The sequence below is a fragment of the Dromaius novaehollandiae genome, chromosome 3, assembly GCF_036370855.1.
Source record: "Dromaius novaehollandiae isolate bDroNov1 chromosome 3, bDroNov1.hap1, whole genome shotgun sequence".
In the NCBI taxonomy this organism is placed as follows: Eukaryota; Metazoa; Chordata; class Aves; order Casuariiformes; family Dromaiidae; genus Dromaius; species Dromaius novaehollandiae.
The window spans coordinates 111,930,565-111,949,418 of NC_088100.1; the positions used below are offsets into that span (position 1 = coordinate 111,930,565).

Here is an 18,854-nt window from a genome sequence, read left to right on the forward strand (position 1 = left end):
CATAAATCCCCAAATGCCTTCCAGAGGAGGATAGGGTTTGATGGTCATTTTTGAGAATGGAGAAGAGGCAGCAGTGGGGACTGTTGCTAGGGCTAATTTTATTCAACAGTTTCATCAAAAACCTAGTAAGGGAGTGGTCAGAAAAAATCTCCAGGTTTGTGGATTGTATTAAGTTCTTTTGGGTACTCAGATGCCATGGCAGTGAAGCATAACTCTCAAAGGACTGCACAAAACTGAGTAGGCAAAGTGGAGGCAGTTGAGTCCCAGTGTAAATAAATGGAAAGTAATATATTTATGGAAAAATAATCCATGTGGATGTGATGCTGAGGTTGTAACTGGTAGCTACAACTCAGGAAAGAGACCGTAGAGAAATCATTGGCAGTTCTGTGAAGTCTCAGAGAACAGTATTCAGAGTGAGCTAACAATCCAACAAAATGGGGAGTATTACAAAGAATAGTACTAAGAACAGGACAGAGGGCAAGCATCATTTTGCCACTGTATAAAAGCTTGGCACACTACATTCTGAGTGGTGTACGAAACTGTGGTCCCAACTTCTTAAGGATATAGTGGAGTTACAAAAGGGCAGCTAAAATGGTCAAGGTGATGTAGCAGCCCACTTACAAAAAGAGTGGTGAAAAAGGTTAGGACTCTCTGTTTTGGAAGGCCAAGGGATGTATGAGCTAGTTCTGCAAAATACAAAAGGTGAAGGTTAGAATGAATTCAGAGCTGTTGTTCACCAAACCTGTAATAGGGAACACTCAAGGAAGCTAGTAAGAGATTTCCTTAACACAGGTAACAGAAAATCATTCTTTAAATCATTCTTTACACAGCAGGTAGTGAAATTTGGTGAACTTGCTGCCACAGGAGGTAGTGGAGGATCAGCAGGTTCAAAGGGGATTAAATTCATGAACAAGGAGTCCACAAGTAGATATCAAAAGGAATTGGCAAGGCTGTTCTTTCTAACACCTCTCACACAAGAGTTGTGAGTGCTTGGGGAACACAGGGGATGTGCTGCAGACAAAGTTACCAAGTTCATCTGTACTTCTTACACACCATGTCCTTCTGCTGCTGTCAGATGCAGAACACAGGGTTTGATGGACCATTGGTCTGACCCCATAGGACATGCTTTATGTCCCTATATTCCTCCACAGGCACAATATTAATGCATTACAAGAGTGATTATGCTTCATTAGCATTTGATTTATTTTTCTCCCTTAAAGGAGAAGCCCCTGGAGTGTAGAGATACTGAGCCATGACAAGGGATATTAACCTTTATTATCCAGAGCTTGGTGAAGGGAGTGTGGCTGGGAAGTCACCTTCAGTAGTCTCCAAATGCCTGTCCATGAATCTTGTTAATTACAGCCAGGGCCCAGAACAATTCCCTTTCTTCATCATGACTTCTCTGAACTGTCCTCTGACATGATACAGTGAGGTCCCCAGGCTCCAGCATGTAAGTGGTAGGGACTCTGGATGAACTTTGTGGTGCCATTTGCAAAAGGTGGGGATAGGGGCACATGGCTTTGAAGCCTGAAACACAGAGAAAGGCAAGTGAGCTGTAAAGCAAAGAGAGAACAATCTTTCAGCTATGTTGAGAGACCTTCTGCTTTATTGTTGTTACTCAGAGCCCAAGTGGGCTTGAAGGGTCACCTCCCCTAGCTTGAGCTGTGTACTGTTACTCTTCTAGCTAAATTTTCTCAGGAAAGAGGCAGATCTCCCTAGTCTTCCTCAACAGACAATGGTGAGACCATCTCCTCCAGAAGGTGGTGTGGAGAACACCTGCTGTGCTCCAGCTGTGAACAGCCCCTTGCATGAATTCGATGTCTGCTGACTGTGGAAATAATCCACTCCCTGGCTGGGGGCCATAAAGTGAGGCCCCATGAGTACCCTGCTGACATGATGAATAGCGATACCAAAGTACATTGCATTAGCAGCAGCTTCACCCTTCTTAACAGTTCACAGCATAAGCTGCTGAGAGCCACTTCTCTGTTGCAGCTGCTGGCCCATCTGCCAAGGCATGAACATTCTGTGATATACATGTGCCTTCCCCATGAATTCAAGGGATTGTTGGGAGCCCCGTCACTCACACAAAGATAAGGAGTATTTACTGTACGTTGGTGATTACTGCTCTCTGAGAGAAAGAGTGTGATTCAGGAGAATGTGGCAGCTCACCTGGTCTAGTAAGGATTTGTTTATTGCTCTCTGCAGTAATCCCCTTCCAGAGGCAACATGCTGAATTCAAGTTACTGACGAGCCGTGGATAGGCTGGCTGTGGGTGTCTAGAAAGCATCACAAGGGAGATGATCAAAATCCAAGGGGACAGGAGGAAGAATGGTCTTGGACAGCTGCACTGAGGTTGTGCCACTGATGTGTTTTGGTTTTACAAGGTTAAAAATTGAAAGTCTTCCTACATGTAGATTGTTGTGTTACACAAAGCAAGGAAAGACCTGTGCAAGCACATCCTGAAAGGCTGGCTGTTTGATTGACAAGACATTTTAGAATGGGAGTTGGCAAGCAAGACCAGTTTGGACCAGGTCATAGTTGGTGGATTATGGATCATTTAAATACCTTTAAATTTGAATGGGCACAACTGCAAAATGCAAAATAGCAGAGTTTAAAACATCAGGATAAAGAATCCATGATGACAATAGATTTTAGGAGCCATCAGCATTTAAGTAAGTGTCATCCAGATGGTGCTTAGTAACATGGAAGTATATTGAGGCAGAGTAGTGATGAAATACAGCCCTTCACAGAAGAGATACTCTCCAGCATGCTGCTTTTGTCATCTGATTCATACGGGTGAACTCCGACTGCTTGTAGAAGAGCAAAGGAGTGAGGAGTGCTAGTCAGAATATGGCATCGTGTTTAACCACATTACTGAAACAGGCATTATGAGGAGGGAAATAGAACATGTATTATCTTAGAGTTGCATCTTGTGTTGGTCCTTGTCAAAAACAGAGTGCTGGACCACTTGTATTTGCAGCAGAACCCACAGGGCCATCCCAGAAATTTGTTTTGTATGCTGTGTGTGTTGCTGAATTGGTTGCTTTGAAGAGAAGAAAGGAGTAATACCAAAAGGGTTGTTTCTTGAAAAATCCATCAGAAGTTACTGGCAGCTGTAGTTCACAACAAATATTGCTGTCTGACTTTGCAAGCGTGACTAGTTTTAATATTAGAATAGATTATGTGACCATCAAGTCCAGCCTCCAGTACATCACAGGCAGTCTGTGGAAGGCTTCCTGGAGAGCCCTTGTTCACTCCTAATGTCTTGGTTGAGGTAAAACACATAACTTTTAGGGATAGCTAACCTCAATTTTAAAAAGGGCTTTGGATAATAAGAAAATCCATTACAACTGCAGAAAAATGTTCATCACCATCTCTGTTAAAAATCTGCACCTTTATGTCTGCTCTTCATCTATTCCACTTTCAGTCTCTGGCATTTCTTATGCTTTTCTGCCAAATGAAAGAGTTGTCTCTGATGAGAAATTATCTACTCATGCAGGCACTAACAGATTGTGATAAAATCATGTCTTAAATTACACTTACCAGGGAAGTTACCTTCTCTGCTTTCTTCCTGTATAGAAGGTCTTCTGTGGCATCATGCATTTACCTGCTTTCTGATTCCTAATTTCTCCAACATATTTGGGACATCGTGGTACCAGAAGCAGACCCAGAAGGCCCTGGGTGATATGTAGGGGATTGTAGTACTATAGTTTTCCTTTCCCATCCACAGATCATCTTTGTTTCTTCTGTGATGCATCACGGTGGAAGTTGATTTTCAGATTGCTCTTTACCTTGAACTCTGGGCTAGCAATCCTTTTCAGTCACTGCTCTGTAAAATACAGTCCAGGATCCAAGCTCTAAGTTCAGCTCTTTGTAGAGAAAGAGTCTTGCTCTGTGCTGGTTGATTCCTGCTCCCAACCCACAGTCTTTTCAGGACTGGAGCTCTACATGATGCAGCATCTCTTCTTACATAGCCTCTTCTTTCCCCGCTCCCTTCTGTACTCATTTGTTCAGGTAGTATTACTGTCAACTGAAGCAACCAGTTCAATTTTAAATACTGGAATTCATCAGTGTTTCAGCTTCTCTGTATCAGTCTCCAGGCTGGCCATCACTGGAAAACATTTGTGATTACGTTCAAGGCTGGCTTCTTACACAGGCCATTGAGAAAATGTCAGAAGTGCCCCCCCCCCCCCCCCAAATACAGAGCTCAAGGTTTCCTACTGGATTGTCACCTAAATACCAGTTTCTGCAAAATCCCACATATTCTGTTTCTAGGAAGTAGACTTCTTCCTACCTCCCAGCAAAGTTCACATCTCCTCTTCATCCTCTGTCACCTTCTGTAGCAATCCGGTTCATGTTCTGCCCATATTGCCTGTGTCTAATGCAGTTTAGGGCTGCAGAGATGTGCACCATTTAAAAACACTCATGCACACCACAAAGGTGAAGAGCTTGCTGTGTGGAAATCTCAACTGGTTCACTCAATGAGAGCCTTCCATCTAGAGGCATTGTCTAATCCACTGGAGAAAGATCCATCATCTCCAGGTTCTTTTCCCAAATAACTGTGAGGGAGGGAGGGATGGAGGGAGGGAAGGAAGGAAGAAAGGAAGCAAGGAAGCAAGGAAGCAAGGAAGGAAAAAAGCTGTTCTCCTTCTTTGTCATTGCTGTAATCAGCATCCATCTGTGTAGGGCACTGTGCTTTCTGCAAGATATTCATGATCTGGTGAGATGTCCTCTGGGGCAGAGACCTCCTGAAGACAGGAGTTAGTCTTGCTTATATTCCTGGTCACCTCTGCCTCATAACAACCATGACACTTCTGCAACTAAGCTGAGACTGGACACTAGTTTATATTGTGCTGTCTTCTCAGCTGAACTTGGAGTTAGGGAAGAACATGCAGCAGTGGTCAGCAAGGATGAGGAGGATTCATGTCATTGTAATTGATCTTGCTATGAAGGATCCATTGGAAGTGGGAGATGTCCACTATGTACTCAGCAAATCAAGAGAGCATTTTGTCATTTCTGCTACAACGCTGTTTGTGCAGGTGTCTATTCCCACTGCAACACCTTGCATGGGCTTCAGAGAGAGCAGCTCATTTGGCAATGGCTCTGGACCTTGCTGAGATTACCTCTTTCACATTGAAGCACACAGATGTGTCTCCCAGACAGACCTTCACTTGAAGTGCCTTCCGTAAATATTCTCCATGTGTTGTGGTAAAAAGTGGTTGCATAATTGCAGTATAAGTCTTTGGAACCAGATGTCACATCTGCAAAGAACTCAGTCCCTCAACATGCTGAAGAAGCTTTCAGCTGCTGCTGCTGTTCCTTGACTCCCTATGTCTCTTGTCCCATATTTGGTTACAGCTTCATTAGGATGTATTTTGCCTACATTGGTCTTGTTTCCATCCTAAGATCTTTCTAGCATCACAAAGACAATAATGTTTCCTGACTGATGGGATAGAAGAGGTCTGTTTAGACAGGATAACTTAGTCCTGTCTTTACCACCTCGGTAAAAGGTCTGGACTAACTCAGAGTTGCTAGTAGAGTAACTATTAGGGAACTTTGCTCTATTCATGAATAGAAAGTCACAGCCAAGAAAGGGATGCTCTTTGCCAAATCTTTTTTTTCCTGGATGTATGTGTTTTGTTTTGATTGCTTATCTTTTAGCTGTGGGATGCATTGGTGGTACATCTCTAGCAAGAAAAACATTATAGTTTGATATTTCAGATTGCTTTAACTCCTCTAACCCAACAAAAATAAAGAAAAAGTTGTCTGTAAAATTTTGCTCGCCATCTGAACCTTGAAAATTATTAGTCATGCTATTTTCTAGCTTATTCTGCAATGGTTAAATGCTTTTGGTCAGATTAGTGGAATTGTGATGTAATTATGAAAAGTTCCAGGTAAATTTGTATGGAGGCTGTTAAATATCAAAGGAACACTTCTGTAAACAAGAATATTACTGATTATGCCAGATTAGTTGATTAAACCAAGGTGATTGCAACTGGTGACAGTAATTCTGTCTCCTCAGCATGCCTAACATCCAGTCCCCTGCTAGTGTCATGGTACAGCTTTTGCAGAACCAAGAACAAGTGAAGACAGCCAGCTAGCTAGCCAAATGGTCAAAAGTTTCCCTATATTATAAAGGTTTCTGGATAGGGAAGACCACTAGACAAGCTCAGGCTTGGGCATAGCAGGGGGCATGTTGTGAGAGAGATAACATTAGGGAGGAAGGTTGGATTGAAGAAATGAATATTTAGCTGGAAGGAGTAAGAGGTACCTTTTGCTGTTTGATTTGTGATTTATGAGGTGGGGTTTTCTTTTTTTTTCTTTTTTTTTTTTTTTGGTAGCTCTTCTGTTTTTTTCTGGACTACAAAGCCCTGAGCTTTCTGACCAAAATTATTCTGTCACTTTTGGTGATTGACAGTCAGGTCATCCAATCCATTATGTACCTGTTCCTATGAGGACTTCAATCATTGAAACTGGATTCACAGTGTGACTCTAGTATTAAATTAATATATTACTATGGTGACTTAATCTTTCCTGGTGAGAGTTTTTATGTTGGCATAATTAGGAAAACTTATGTTATTATTCTCTTGCAATCTAATAACCACCTCTCAAGTCTTTGTGGAAACTCTCAAAAATGTCATGATTCCACCAACTTGAGAGTGTTTAATCCCTTTAGAAAGCAGCATAACTGGTAATTTTCTGGTTCATCACTTGCTCAAAGTTATCTAGAAAATCCTTGCTCCATTTCATCTTCATCTAAAAGAAAAGACAGTTTGAAATATCAGACAGGTAGTCTCCACAGATACAATATCAGCACACCACTCAGCCCAGAACTGGATAATCAAAAGCCTTTTCTATTGTTTCTTCCCTGTCATGAAATTCAGTGAAGGGCACTGTTTCAAAAGACAGTTTCAGAAATGCTATGGGTTCCCCTCCCCACCACCCTTCTCTTACTCTCAAAAGGAAAGCTTATTGGTTTTAATGGTGACTTAAATGACCAGTTCTGAAAATTAAAGCAGAAAGGTAAGTCACCAAGCTCAAAAATTGTACAAGAGCTTCAACAAGTGTCTCTTGAGAAGTAAGATTTTACTGAATTTATGCCAAGTGGAGCTTTGTCACTTCTACTAAGGCATCAAGACTTGAGGCACGGGCTGGGGTGCCCAGAGAGATGGGCAGAGGGGAACCTCAGGAAGTTTAAAAAAAGCAAGTGCAGAGTCCTGTGCCTAGGGACGAATAACCCCATGCACCAGTACAGGCTGGGGACTGACCTGCTGGAAAGCAGCTCTGCAGAGAAGGATCTGAGATTCCTGGTGGACAAGTTGACCATGAGCCACCAGTGTGCCTTGTGGCCAAGAAGGCCAGTGGTATCTTGGGCTGCACTAGGAGGAGCACTGCCAGCAGGTCGAGGCGGGGAGGTAATCCTTCCCCTCTACTCAGCTCTGGTGAGAGCACACCTGGAGTACTATGCCCAGTTCTGAGCTCCCCAGTCCAAGAGAGACATGGACAGACTGGACTGAGTCCAGCAGAGGGCTACTAAGATGATGAAGGGACTGGAGCATCTCTCATATGAGGAAAGGCTGAGAGAGCTGGCCCTGTTTAGCCTGGGGAAGAGAAGGCTGAGGGGGGATCTTATCATTGTGTATGGGTATCTGAAGGGAGGATGTAAAGCGGATGGGGCCAGACTGTTCTCAATGGTGCCCAGTGACAGGACAAGAGGCAATGGGCACAAAATGAAACACAGGAAGCTCCATCTGAACATGAGGAAAAAAATTCTTTACTGCGAGGGTGACTGAGCACTGGAACAGCTTGCCTAGAGAGGTTGTAGAGTCTCCATCCTTGGAGATGTTCAAAAGCTGTCTGGACAGGGTCCTGTGCAACATGCTGTAGGTGACTCTGCTTGAGCAGGGGGGCTGGACTAGATCATCTTTAGAGGCTCCTTCCAACCTTAACCATTCTGTGATTCTGTGAACCCATACCCAATAGGACAAGTTTCTACACATGACACACAAAATCTTCCTTTCAGTGAGATTCTGCATAGCATTTCTCCTACCCTCAGCAAAGGACATGGAAGCCTGGAAGTTTTATTGCAGAAAATTGTCAGCCACCTTGTCTCAGGCTGGAAGTGTTACCAGGGTGATTTAAAAAGCTTTGCAGGATCCTGCTTGCGCTGAGCTGTAACACCAAAGCTTGGAATAACCATAGCCTCATTGCCTGTTACCTCCCTGACTGCAAGGAGAAAGCCACCCGAAAGCAGGCTGTCTTCCATCCCCTCTGTACTGGAGAATTGTTACTCACTCAGCAATGGGACAATAGTCCTTTATGGACCGTTCCTGCTAATTACCATGAAATATTTTTTTGCTGAATAAAGGTTGCTGCAGCTTGACCATGGGGCATCCAAGAATCCCAATTAGGCAGGCTATTCTATCTACACACTATAAACATGGCAACATCCCATTAGCACTGGAGCAATTCACGTTTTTTTTCCATTTAGGTCTTTGCTACCTTGATTCCTTATGCTTAGGTTTGTACCGCATTTGTCACCATGTCCCTAGTGGGTAATGTCTAGCTGACATCCTCCTGGCCACTGGAGTGGTGATCTACCAGAGGGCTAATCTTTGACTGGGAGATGCAGAACACAATGTTTACACCTCCTTCTGCATTAGATATGTGACATTATGTTTCAGAAGCTACAGCTTGCCTGCGTTCACTCCAGTTCACATAGACATAGACTCATTTTCTCTCATTCATGAAATAAAAGGAATTATAAGGAAATATAAGGCCCTTTTCAGATCCCTGCAGAGTTTTCCAATCACTGGGCTGGGGGTGGCTCCCCAAGCACTCATGCTGACAGGGCAGATACAGTTCCAAAGTGTAGCTTCCAGAGGTAACACTCTGCCTCTGAGCTGTGCTGTCACCTCACTCCTGTTTGATTTTGGTGCAGACGTAGGGGTTTGGATCTCTCGGCCAGCTCTGGGGCTGCTGTTAAAACAAGGGATTCATTCAGCCTCGCTCTTTTCTGCAAGGCAGGGAGGGGGATGTGCCATGGCCATAGTCCCAAATCTCAAGTCCTGAAGGATGTCACTGGCTGGTGCGGACCCTGCAGGAGAACAGGATAACTCCTGTGGTGCTGTCACTCTTCTGTGGGGCCACAGGAGAGCAGAATGGGTGTGCAACCCCTACCAAAAAGGGTAGAAATGGCCAGAGCTGGACCCATCTAAAGAACCCTGCATGGTAGAGACCCCAGGGTGAGGCTATCATAAATAAGGCACCAGAAGCCTTCCACTGTGAGTACTGGAGGAGGACTGGCATCTTGGTGGAAGAAATGCCATGGAGTTACTGGGGAGAATTTTATGCGCAGATGCACAGATGATCACAGCCTTGCCCCGTGGCAGAGAAGTAATAATGATATAATTAAGCAGCACCTTTACATTTTTCTTTCCCTTGCTATTCCAGAGTGATTACTCAAGTGACACTGAGAGCGAAGACAATTTCCTGATGATGCCGCCAAGAGATCATCTCGGCCTCACTGTGTTCTCCATGCTCTGCTGCTTCTGGCCACTGGGAATTGCTGCTTTTTACCTATCTCATGAGGTAACACAAAAATGTCTCCTGCTAATTCAGAGCTTTACATCCAAGCAGTGGTTATGACTCCACAACACAAGGAAAGCTCACCAAGACCCAAACCAAGACCCAAACATGGGGTAAACACTCTCTCAGGGTGATAGGAGGCAGCTAAGCAGGGTGACCTGAGTGTGATTCTGTCCCTCACTTGATATGTTTCCATGATAATGATGCTTGTCTTGTGAGATATTTTACTGAGGGAGAAAACTATAAAATATTTTAGATTTTAATTGGCAATGGTCAGGTTCCATGTCACTTTATACTATGTCCAGCCAGGGATTTTCTGTGGGCATGATTTTCTAGTGGAAAACACCCTACCATATTAAATGCTCAGGTTTCCCACTGGGAAAGATTAATCTGTTAGTTCCTGAGCTGATGATCTGGAAAAGTAAAGCAGTTAATATCCTTCCAGGAGCAGAAAAATTATTTCTGTTCTGCAGAAGTGGATTTGTGTTCCAGGAAAACCTTTTTCCATGAAAAATTGCTCAGTTTGTTCCTCTCATCCAATTTTAATACGGAAATATTTTTTTACCAGAGAAGTGACAGTGCTTTGGTTTATTTCCTTCCTAAGAAGAGCTTGCTGGTTTCTAGCCTCTGCCTAACAACCACCTAATGCCTCATCATTTGTTTCGACAAGAATGTCTTCATAAGTGCTTGTAGAGTAATTATTAAGTTTCTTTCTCAGCATGGCATATAACGTAATGTGACAGAAAAGGAGTCTCATCTGATAAGTCTCATCAGTGGCTGCAGGGAAATGTTATTTCTATTTACCGATAGTGGCAGGGCCTATTGGAAACTACAGTCTGTACTCCACAGCACCAAAATCATTAACTTTCTGACCTGCCTTTCTAATCTGCTTGCTCTAAACATTTACCAGCACTGGGTATTTGTCAAGCCAGATGAGGCACTTCAGATCAGAAGAATGCTAGTCTTTAATATCAAAGAAAGAGGTACAGCACTACCTTTTTTTACTTTAAATGAAGTGTCTTTCATTGAACTTCCAAGCCTCTGAGACAATTAAAGTTTGTCCAGTGGAAAATAACAAATTTCCTTGTCTGAGTGCTATTTATTTCTCAAGTTTGGGTCAAGGGATTTGCCTGAAAACAATGACAGTAACAAGTAAAGAATTGGGTGGGAACCACATGCACTTTGGTATTCTGCAGTTTGGTCTTTCAGGCAGAGCTATTCATCAGCAGCTTTAATGGCCATGCCTTTTCACACACGTGGGCTAGGCAGGACTTTTCACGGATAGTTCATCCAAAGAAGAGTTCTGAGCCTGGCACTGTCAACATGATGCTTGTATTGCTTTGTGTTGGGGAAAATAGTGCATTCATTGATTTCCTGCAGTAGTGTTCCTTCAGGAGGCCTGGAGATTGCTAGCTGGTTTTATTTAGATGGTAAAAACACAGCACAGTCCACTAAATGGAAAACAAGCAACATAATAAAGTACTAAAAAGCATCACGGCTGAGAAGCCAAATGTGCTGAGACCCAGTATGCTGGCTAAGCTAAGGACAGGACATGCACAGCTGTGAACTGATCCCAGTGGCTGTATGAATCTGGAAGACCATACTACCTCGGTAGCAGTATAATGAAGGTGGTAAAGGTCACACGAAGGCCAGGAAAGATCATCATATTGTGCTGAAGGTTTTAGACATTAAAAAAAAATGGAAATTTACAGGTTGGATTGGTTTAGCATAATGATGGGGAACTGCTGAATGTGGCTGCTTAAAACTAGAAGCCATCAGTAAGAAAGGTCAGGCAGATGCTTTGCTTCCATTCGTTTGCAAGACAGTAAATAAATCTTTGTTAATTGACCCCTTGGATTCACCAAGGTAAGCTTTGGCTAGATCCAGTGAGGAAAAAGGACTGTGTTTTTGAGGAACTTTGACTTCTATTTCTGTTTTTCACTGGAAGTAGAAATCTTTTCCCTTCTCCCCACCAACAAGATAGTCATCATTATCATGCCACCCCTGCATGCTCCTTTCCTCCCATATCTTTGACATTCTCTTAGCTCTGTACCTGCAATGGGTCAGTAGGCTGAGAAGTCATTTCCCAAATCTTGTACAGAAAGATGGTCAAATCCCTACTCAGCCTGGTCCAGCGCAGGCATGTTAGTCTGTCTACTCCCCAAGTTCTCAAGCAGATATCTTTGCTGTGTGTCTTGCCCTCTGGCAGGTCCATCATGGCCTTGAGAAACCATGAGGCTTCACTGAAACTAGTACTTCTGCAAAGCCCCACATTCAACAGATTGGCATTTTCCAGTGTAAGGTCATTTCAGTGGAAAAGGCTAGTTGGCTCGAATTAAGACCAAAAACTTGTATTGTTGAGAAATCCCTAAAATAAAACAAAATCCTGTACCTAGCTAGGCTAATACTAACAGTCATATAGATTCATACTTTGGACCATAAACCTGACAGTAATTTTACATGGTTATGAAGAAACAGCCTCCAGGAAATATAATTGCATAATTAACCATTATGGAGGTCAGGTAGACCTGAAAGAGGACAGCCTGCCTTTGTAGTATTGGATGTTGGTGTCTCACAAATGGAGTATCAGAACCAGTAAGTCAGTGGTTCAATTCCTGGAATTTCCTATGTCTTGGCAATGACTGCTCTATAGCAAAATTTTAATGGATGTTTCTAAAACTGTCAGGCACAATGATGGATTAAGACAGTTCTTAGCATTTAATTTCCTCTTTTAGAAAACAAGGTGAGAGACTTGATGAAATGAGGTAGCATTCAGAATGATCTTTTATATGTGAGGTAATCAAATATTATGTCCTATTAGCATGTGATTTCTACTTATATAGATCTTTTTACTTGAATTCCTGAATAACATTTGAGATCCCCTGTTAATACAAAAGGGTAATCTAACATTCCCTGTCCTGTGTCAAAAGTTAGAGCTATAACTAAAGATCAAAGCTTGGCACTTGCATTCAAACCTTTTTTGTTTTTGCTTGAGCTCTGTAAAGTTTTTAGGTTTCAAGAAGTCTCTTGGGTAGTTCTACAAAAAAGCCCAGTTTGGGAAAAATTACAACACATAGGAATTGCAAAGGCAACAGCACTGGCTGGATTCCTTTTTGCTGGAATTTAGCATTTGTGGCAAACTCTTTTAAAAAAACTGGTCTTCTTTAGGAGTGCAATGTATTTACAAATCTAGGCCTGATTTGCAGAAGATATATTTGCAGTGCACATCAATCCAAAGGAACAGGTGTTCTCAGTTCAAACCTCACAGCACCTGGCAGTACATTTATGTTGCATATGTCTGTGTCACAGTGTGAAAAAACTGCACAAGGATTGATGTCATAAGGTTTCACAGATGCTCTTTATGAACTAAAAAATTAATTTTCCCTGTTCTCCAAAATAGTAATGTGCTTCCTGCAGGGCCTATTTCAGCTCTGTGTGGGACTCAGTGTTTCCACCAAGGCTCCCACTGATGTGCTGCTAACCTAAGGCTTTGTGGAGCCCATCTGAATTGAACAATGCAGCTGTGCAGGTTCTGCCTGTGTGGAATAGACTTTACTTTGTATCTGCTCTCCTGTGGGATGGGGATGATCCTCTGAAGCCCTCCACCCCTGCTGAGTCCTCACCACCAGTCTGAGATGTCAGCTGGGCCAAAACAGAAATAGCAGTATGTAACACTTCCTCCGTCCAGCTTCCATATAGTCTCCCCGGAGTTGCATCAAACTAGCAGGAAGTCCTTCTTAACCTGCAGATAGTGTAACTTTTTTGTCATCCCCTAAATCCTTCCTGTTTAACCTCACTGCTTGCAGCAATGTAAATTTTCACAGGCTGCTCCCTCTTTGCCTTTTTTGCAAAGGCAGATTTCCACTGGCTTTCTAAGACTGAGAAATACTAAGACAGGTTTAGTGGGTTTTTCAAAAGGCATAGACATACACTTGAAAATCCCACTGGACACTTCTCTGCATGCTTAGGTGCTTAAATAGTTTTCAAAATCCAGTCTCACTTTCCTCTCTGGCAGAACGTGAAATCTTTCAGGCAGTAGACTGCATCCAAATGCACGAGAGCAATCACTTCCCGTCTGTTGCGCTTATTCCATGTGGTAATTACTTCCCTCACGCAGTGATTGAGGGGTGTGCTGCTCTGTTATTATTTCCACCACCCATGCATTTCTCAAGTGGGCAAAGCTCCAAAAATCATTGCTTGGATTGTCTTTAAGGAAAAGTAGGGATTGTGCAACGGTGAAAGGAGTTTCTCCTGCTTTCATACCAATGCAGGGCATATATGATTGGGCAAAACAGTAGCTTGTCTTTCCTCATCATAAATTCTGAACCTCTTCATTACTTTCTACCAAATTTCGGAGATAGAAGCTTTGAAAAAACTGTATTTTGACCTGTTTTGGCAATCACCAGGTAGAACAGAGAGATGACCTTGGTGTCCCCACTGGAAGGGGGAAGACAGTATGACCTCAACCTTTATTAGAGACCAGAGATTACAAGCTCAGGACTCATGAATGTATTTCACTTTCTTTGACTTTCTGCTTCAAATTTTGACATCTAACCACTGCTGAAAATAACATGGAAATAACAGCCAGGTGTTATCTGTTGTTTATTCTTTAGAAATCTAGCTTATGGACCCCATCACAAGTGTGAAAACCGAGACAAGACAGTGGTGTAACTTGCAGCACTCCACCAAACTAGCTGGTGGTGGTGGTAAGACCTGTGTGTGCTCTACTAGTCCATCCTGGCTTTTTATCCTCTCTGCCCCATGCTTCTGAGTCAGAAAACAGAGAGTGGCCAAGAAGCCAACATCCATGGCCATGAGATTACGTTTGTATATAATATGGGTGTATGGCGTGATGCTTCATCCTCTTGTATCTGAGATGGAAGGGCACATCAAAGAGTAAAACTAACCTGAAGTATTTTGCTTTACTTGTTATATGTGAGGTAATAGGCCAATCTTTACTTGTAAGATGTGCTAGTTAGCATAGCTAAAGCAATGAGAATAGCTAGTGAGAAGACACCAGGCTCTTACATTTTCAAAAGGGATTTTCAATTTTTCAGCATAGTGCCATTTCCTGGACTAAGTAGAGACACTTTTACAAAGGAGCTGATTTTCAAAGAAAGTTGACCTTTAACCTCCTTAAACTTTATATAAGAAAGCCCTTTTCTGGTGTCTTGGATTAAGATATCAAATCACACAGTCCCTGGTGTAAAGCTGGGCTGTTGCTCCCTGTCACGCTGCTTGGATATAGGATGCCTTGTATGTTCTAGGACTGCCCAGCCTCTTCTTTGCCTTCAGTAACACAAACCATTAAGCTATCTGCCCTGATAATTCAAAAGCAAATCCCTGTGTTGTTTGGTTGGCTCTGTGTGTGCATGTTTGGGCATGCATATGCATACATCCTGGTAACAAAGAAACAGATTTGGAAGTTTTGCAACTGTAAAAGGTTATGAGAAAACCTCTGGACAGCTAAGCCCTCTTTTGTTTTGAGAAGGAGTTGAAATCATCACGAGTCAAAATCCTGTGAGAGGAGCTTAGCAATTCCATGAGAGAAACCTTCCCAGCAGAGCTGTGTGCTAGTCCCTTGCCATAGTGGCCAAGGGCCTTGGTATGCCTGCTGTGCTTGCATGAGAGTCCCTGGCCCTGGGAGGTATGCTGCTTACCAGTTGTTTCCTAGTCACTAGAGAGATGGCAGATACCATGACTTGTGGGTTTCTCTGAGCCCGCTTCAGTCATAATAGTTGATTAATATTAATTCTATTTAGTTAGTATTTATTATTTATTGATATTCCAGCTCCTAGTTCCTGAGGCCCGTTCTTGAAATCCCTAAGAGAACCTCCTCAGCTGGTCTGAATTGCCTCCTATCTGCTCACTTCTGCATGTTTATGTGCACTTAGCCAGGTTTGGGTCTCAGAGCAGGCTACAGCCAAAACTTGTCTGACATAACACTCTTGGGACCTTGTCCTCATGGACAAGACTGTGAAAGCATGTGCTCAGCAATCACAGAGATACCTGTGTAACTTGAATCCTGTGATGGATTGTCTGGATGGACTGACAACCCTGGATGGTTACCTTCAATTCCCTAGAGGTAGACTGCTCTCCCCACAGCAACTCCACTGCTTCCTACGGGGCTGCTGGCTCTACCTTTCTGGACCCTTATTCAAAAGAAACCACTTGATTTACCGAAGGCCATTCAAGCCCTACATCAAGAACAGGATTATGCACAACCCCTTCATTGTCTCTGCACTCATCTCAGTGCAATTATTTTCACAACATCCTTCTGAGAAGCACTGGTTTTGCAAACCCTGTCTTACTGAGGAGGGGACTAAGTCTGGAGAGTCACACAGAAGCTCAGGTCCCCCAACTGATGCTGGGTCAGTTCACACTTACGTGACTTCCTTTCCAGGTACCCCTGGCTCTCAGATCCTTGTATCACAGAAGGGTTAGAGATTTTCACCAAGACAAGCCATATGCTCTAGGACTTGCACTTTTCCTCAGTGATCATCTTAAGAAAGACCTGAGCTATTTCAGCTGCATTCATAACACAGAAATACTCGTGGAGAACTAAGAGAGGTTCCTGGCATGTTAGATTTCAGCCCTGAGATTTGGCAGGGTTTGAAACAATTGAAAACAAGGTTTTATACAAGGAAATGTGGGGTAAACATAACTAGCAAAGGTTCATGCAGCTCTGCTTACAAACTATCTCTCTGTATGAGTGCATATATATGTCCTTCTGTTAAAACATTGCACCTGCAAGGATATGCCCTTCAAGGTCTTCGAACAACAGCTACCACAAGACAGCCATCTTGTACTTGCATATGGCTATTCAGAGAGACATACTCTGTGGTTTGACTTGCATCTACACTTGAGCCTAGCCCCGAGGAGCACAGTCTACCTTGGAGACCAGTTATAGCTGACTGCTTTCACCTGCTGTCTACCTTGTCAGCTCAGAAGTTGAGAGCAGAGACTACCTGTGTGTGATGCAGTCATCCTGCCCTTGGTAGGTTTCTAGACGCTACTGTGATACTAACCTGGAGGGTTACTAACCCAAGGAAGGGAATAGTGTCGTGCCCACTGGTCTCCCTGACAGGGTTCTGCAAGCCCATCCATGAGTGACAGACACAGGACCATGCACTTTGTCACCATATGTCATCAGATGCAGAAGTAGACTCCAGAAGATCCTGCTGTCCCCCTCACAGACAGCGCCCCCTCTCACCCTTTGCAGCCCTTCAAGAAGGCAGAAAGTCCTCTCTGGAAGCCAGCCTATTTGGGAACTGACACTGTAGTGCAAGGGGTAACAGCAAGGAAGTGGCATCATGGTGCTCCCATAGCCCTTCTGTATTAGCCATGGGGCCAGGTCACTTGCTTGTGCAGCAGCAAGGTCCAGGCTCTTTCTCATGTGAAGATGCTTCAGTCTCTTCTTAGCAGAAGCAAGTATGGGGATCCCACAGGCTTTGAAAGACTAGGAAGGACAAAGGGCATCAAGGAGAAGGAAATTTGTCTCTGCTGTGTTAGAGTGGGGAAACTGAGAGTGGAGAAAGGCTGTGATTATCGGAGTTAATTTAGTATCAGAGTATGGGATGAGATAGCCTGGCTAGGCCCAGCTTACACTTACAGTTAGCTCTTGCCTGAAGGGAGTCTCTGTGAAGGCTCAGGGTGAAAGGCAGATGCTCAGTGGATAATACTCCAGGCCTCTGTCTGCAGAGTCTATGCGGGGAGCAGAGGATGTGCATGGCCAGGACATGGACAAGGCTTCATTCAAAAGGTCAGGTCTGCAGAAGGGCACTGCTGGCCGCTTGTCAACACTCCTCCCCTTGCTCCCACAATGCAGATGGCATATTTGTTGGGCACAGGATGGTGGTGAATACTGAACAGGGCAGCCAGTGACAACATGAAATAACGTGGCTGCTGTTTTCAGCAGCGATACAAACAGAAACTCTCTGCTGAGAGTGCCAAGAACATATGTTATTGTGTGAAAGTTATGGGTCTCTCATTCTTGGAAGAGCAGCTCTGCAATAGATGTCCCTGGCCCCAGATTCAGGACATTTGGGTGACATTCCTTGGCTTTGCAAAAAGGTTGTCACATGGTCCAGTGCATTCAATGTTTACAACTTCCGCTCCTTTCAGAGAAGGAAAAACTAGCCCAGAATGGAATGGCAGAGTATGTCGCATGGTCCTTTGACTCTTAAGGGGCCTGCCAGAAGCAGTGCTGCTTCAGACTATTATAACCATGCAGAAGTGGGGACTACTAACTCTCAGCTCATCCAATTCTCTGCTTTCCAGGCTGGAGCTGGCTCGCAGATAGCACTTAGAGTGTGGGTAGACTTTGCTTCTGCCAACAATTCCCTTTGGGATAGATATGTCCTGAGAAGCAGGAGGTTTGTGCACACCAAAAATGGTGATTTGCAGTGTGTTGCACGTCAGCATGTGCTGATTTTAGTATGTTGTTGGTGATGTCTTGGGTCATGGGACTTTGTAAGTATCTTGTATAATTTCCTCTTCATTTTCTTTGTCCCCTTAATCTTGCGGTCACATTTCCAAGTCACAAATCACAGCTACAAAAGGGGATTAGATTAATGAATGGCCTGATTGCTTTAGCCCTTAAGCTGATTTTAAATAATTGGAAAGGTAGTTCACAAGTAACATTCACATGAGGGTTCAATTCATTATGTAGGTATTTAATTACAAGGAAGTTGTTGGGCCAGAAACGAGACCAACTTGAAATGTTTGAGGACTTTAGGGGTCTTTTTTTTATTAACAAGAACATCCTGCACAATGGCAAACTTTGTACATTGAATCGTTCTATATGCCTCACACATTATGCTGAGACAGCCAGAGCCATGGGATGTATCAATGCAGTCGTGCTCCAAGGATGTAAAACATTACTCCCTCTTGGCATCCTCTTTTTATCCTGATAGTACTTTTTGTTGTTCATCTATTGGCTCATTATTTCACAAACAGTGAGGATTATTTCAGTGCAGAATAATGTAATTTCAACAGGTTACTTGCGCTCTTACCACTAAGCCTAGAGTGTCTGTACAATTCACATAAGCATTCAGAGGCCTCTCTTCCTTCTCTGGTGGAGGCATTTAAAGAGTAGAGTAATAAATTCTCCAGAGCAATTGGTTAAGGGTTTCAGGCACCCTGACATTTAGGCACTTACCTCTCACTGAGTTTAAACAACTTCTTAGTCTTGGCCTGTATTTTTTTAATCTTAGGCAGTGATGACATTCTGTTAGCAGGGCATCCTGTTAACATGGACTTTTGTT

General features: G+C 43.3%; 1 protein-coding gene across 3 annotated transcripts in view; it reads left to right on the plus strand.

Moving 5' to 3' along the window:
• SYNDIG1 (synapse differentiation inducing 1) overlaps nt 1–18,854 on the plus strand; it is an 84,805-nt gene that overhangs the window by 20,701 nt on the left and 45,250 nt on the right. For all 3 annotated transcript variants that reach the window (XM_026104236.2, XM_026104235.2, XM_064509814.1), the window contains one exon: nt 9,454–9,591. In XM_026104236.2, coding sequence (XP_025960021.1) covers nt 9,454–9,591 — 138 coding nt within the window. The remainder of the gene's footprint in view (nt 1–9,453; nt 9,592–18,854) is intronic.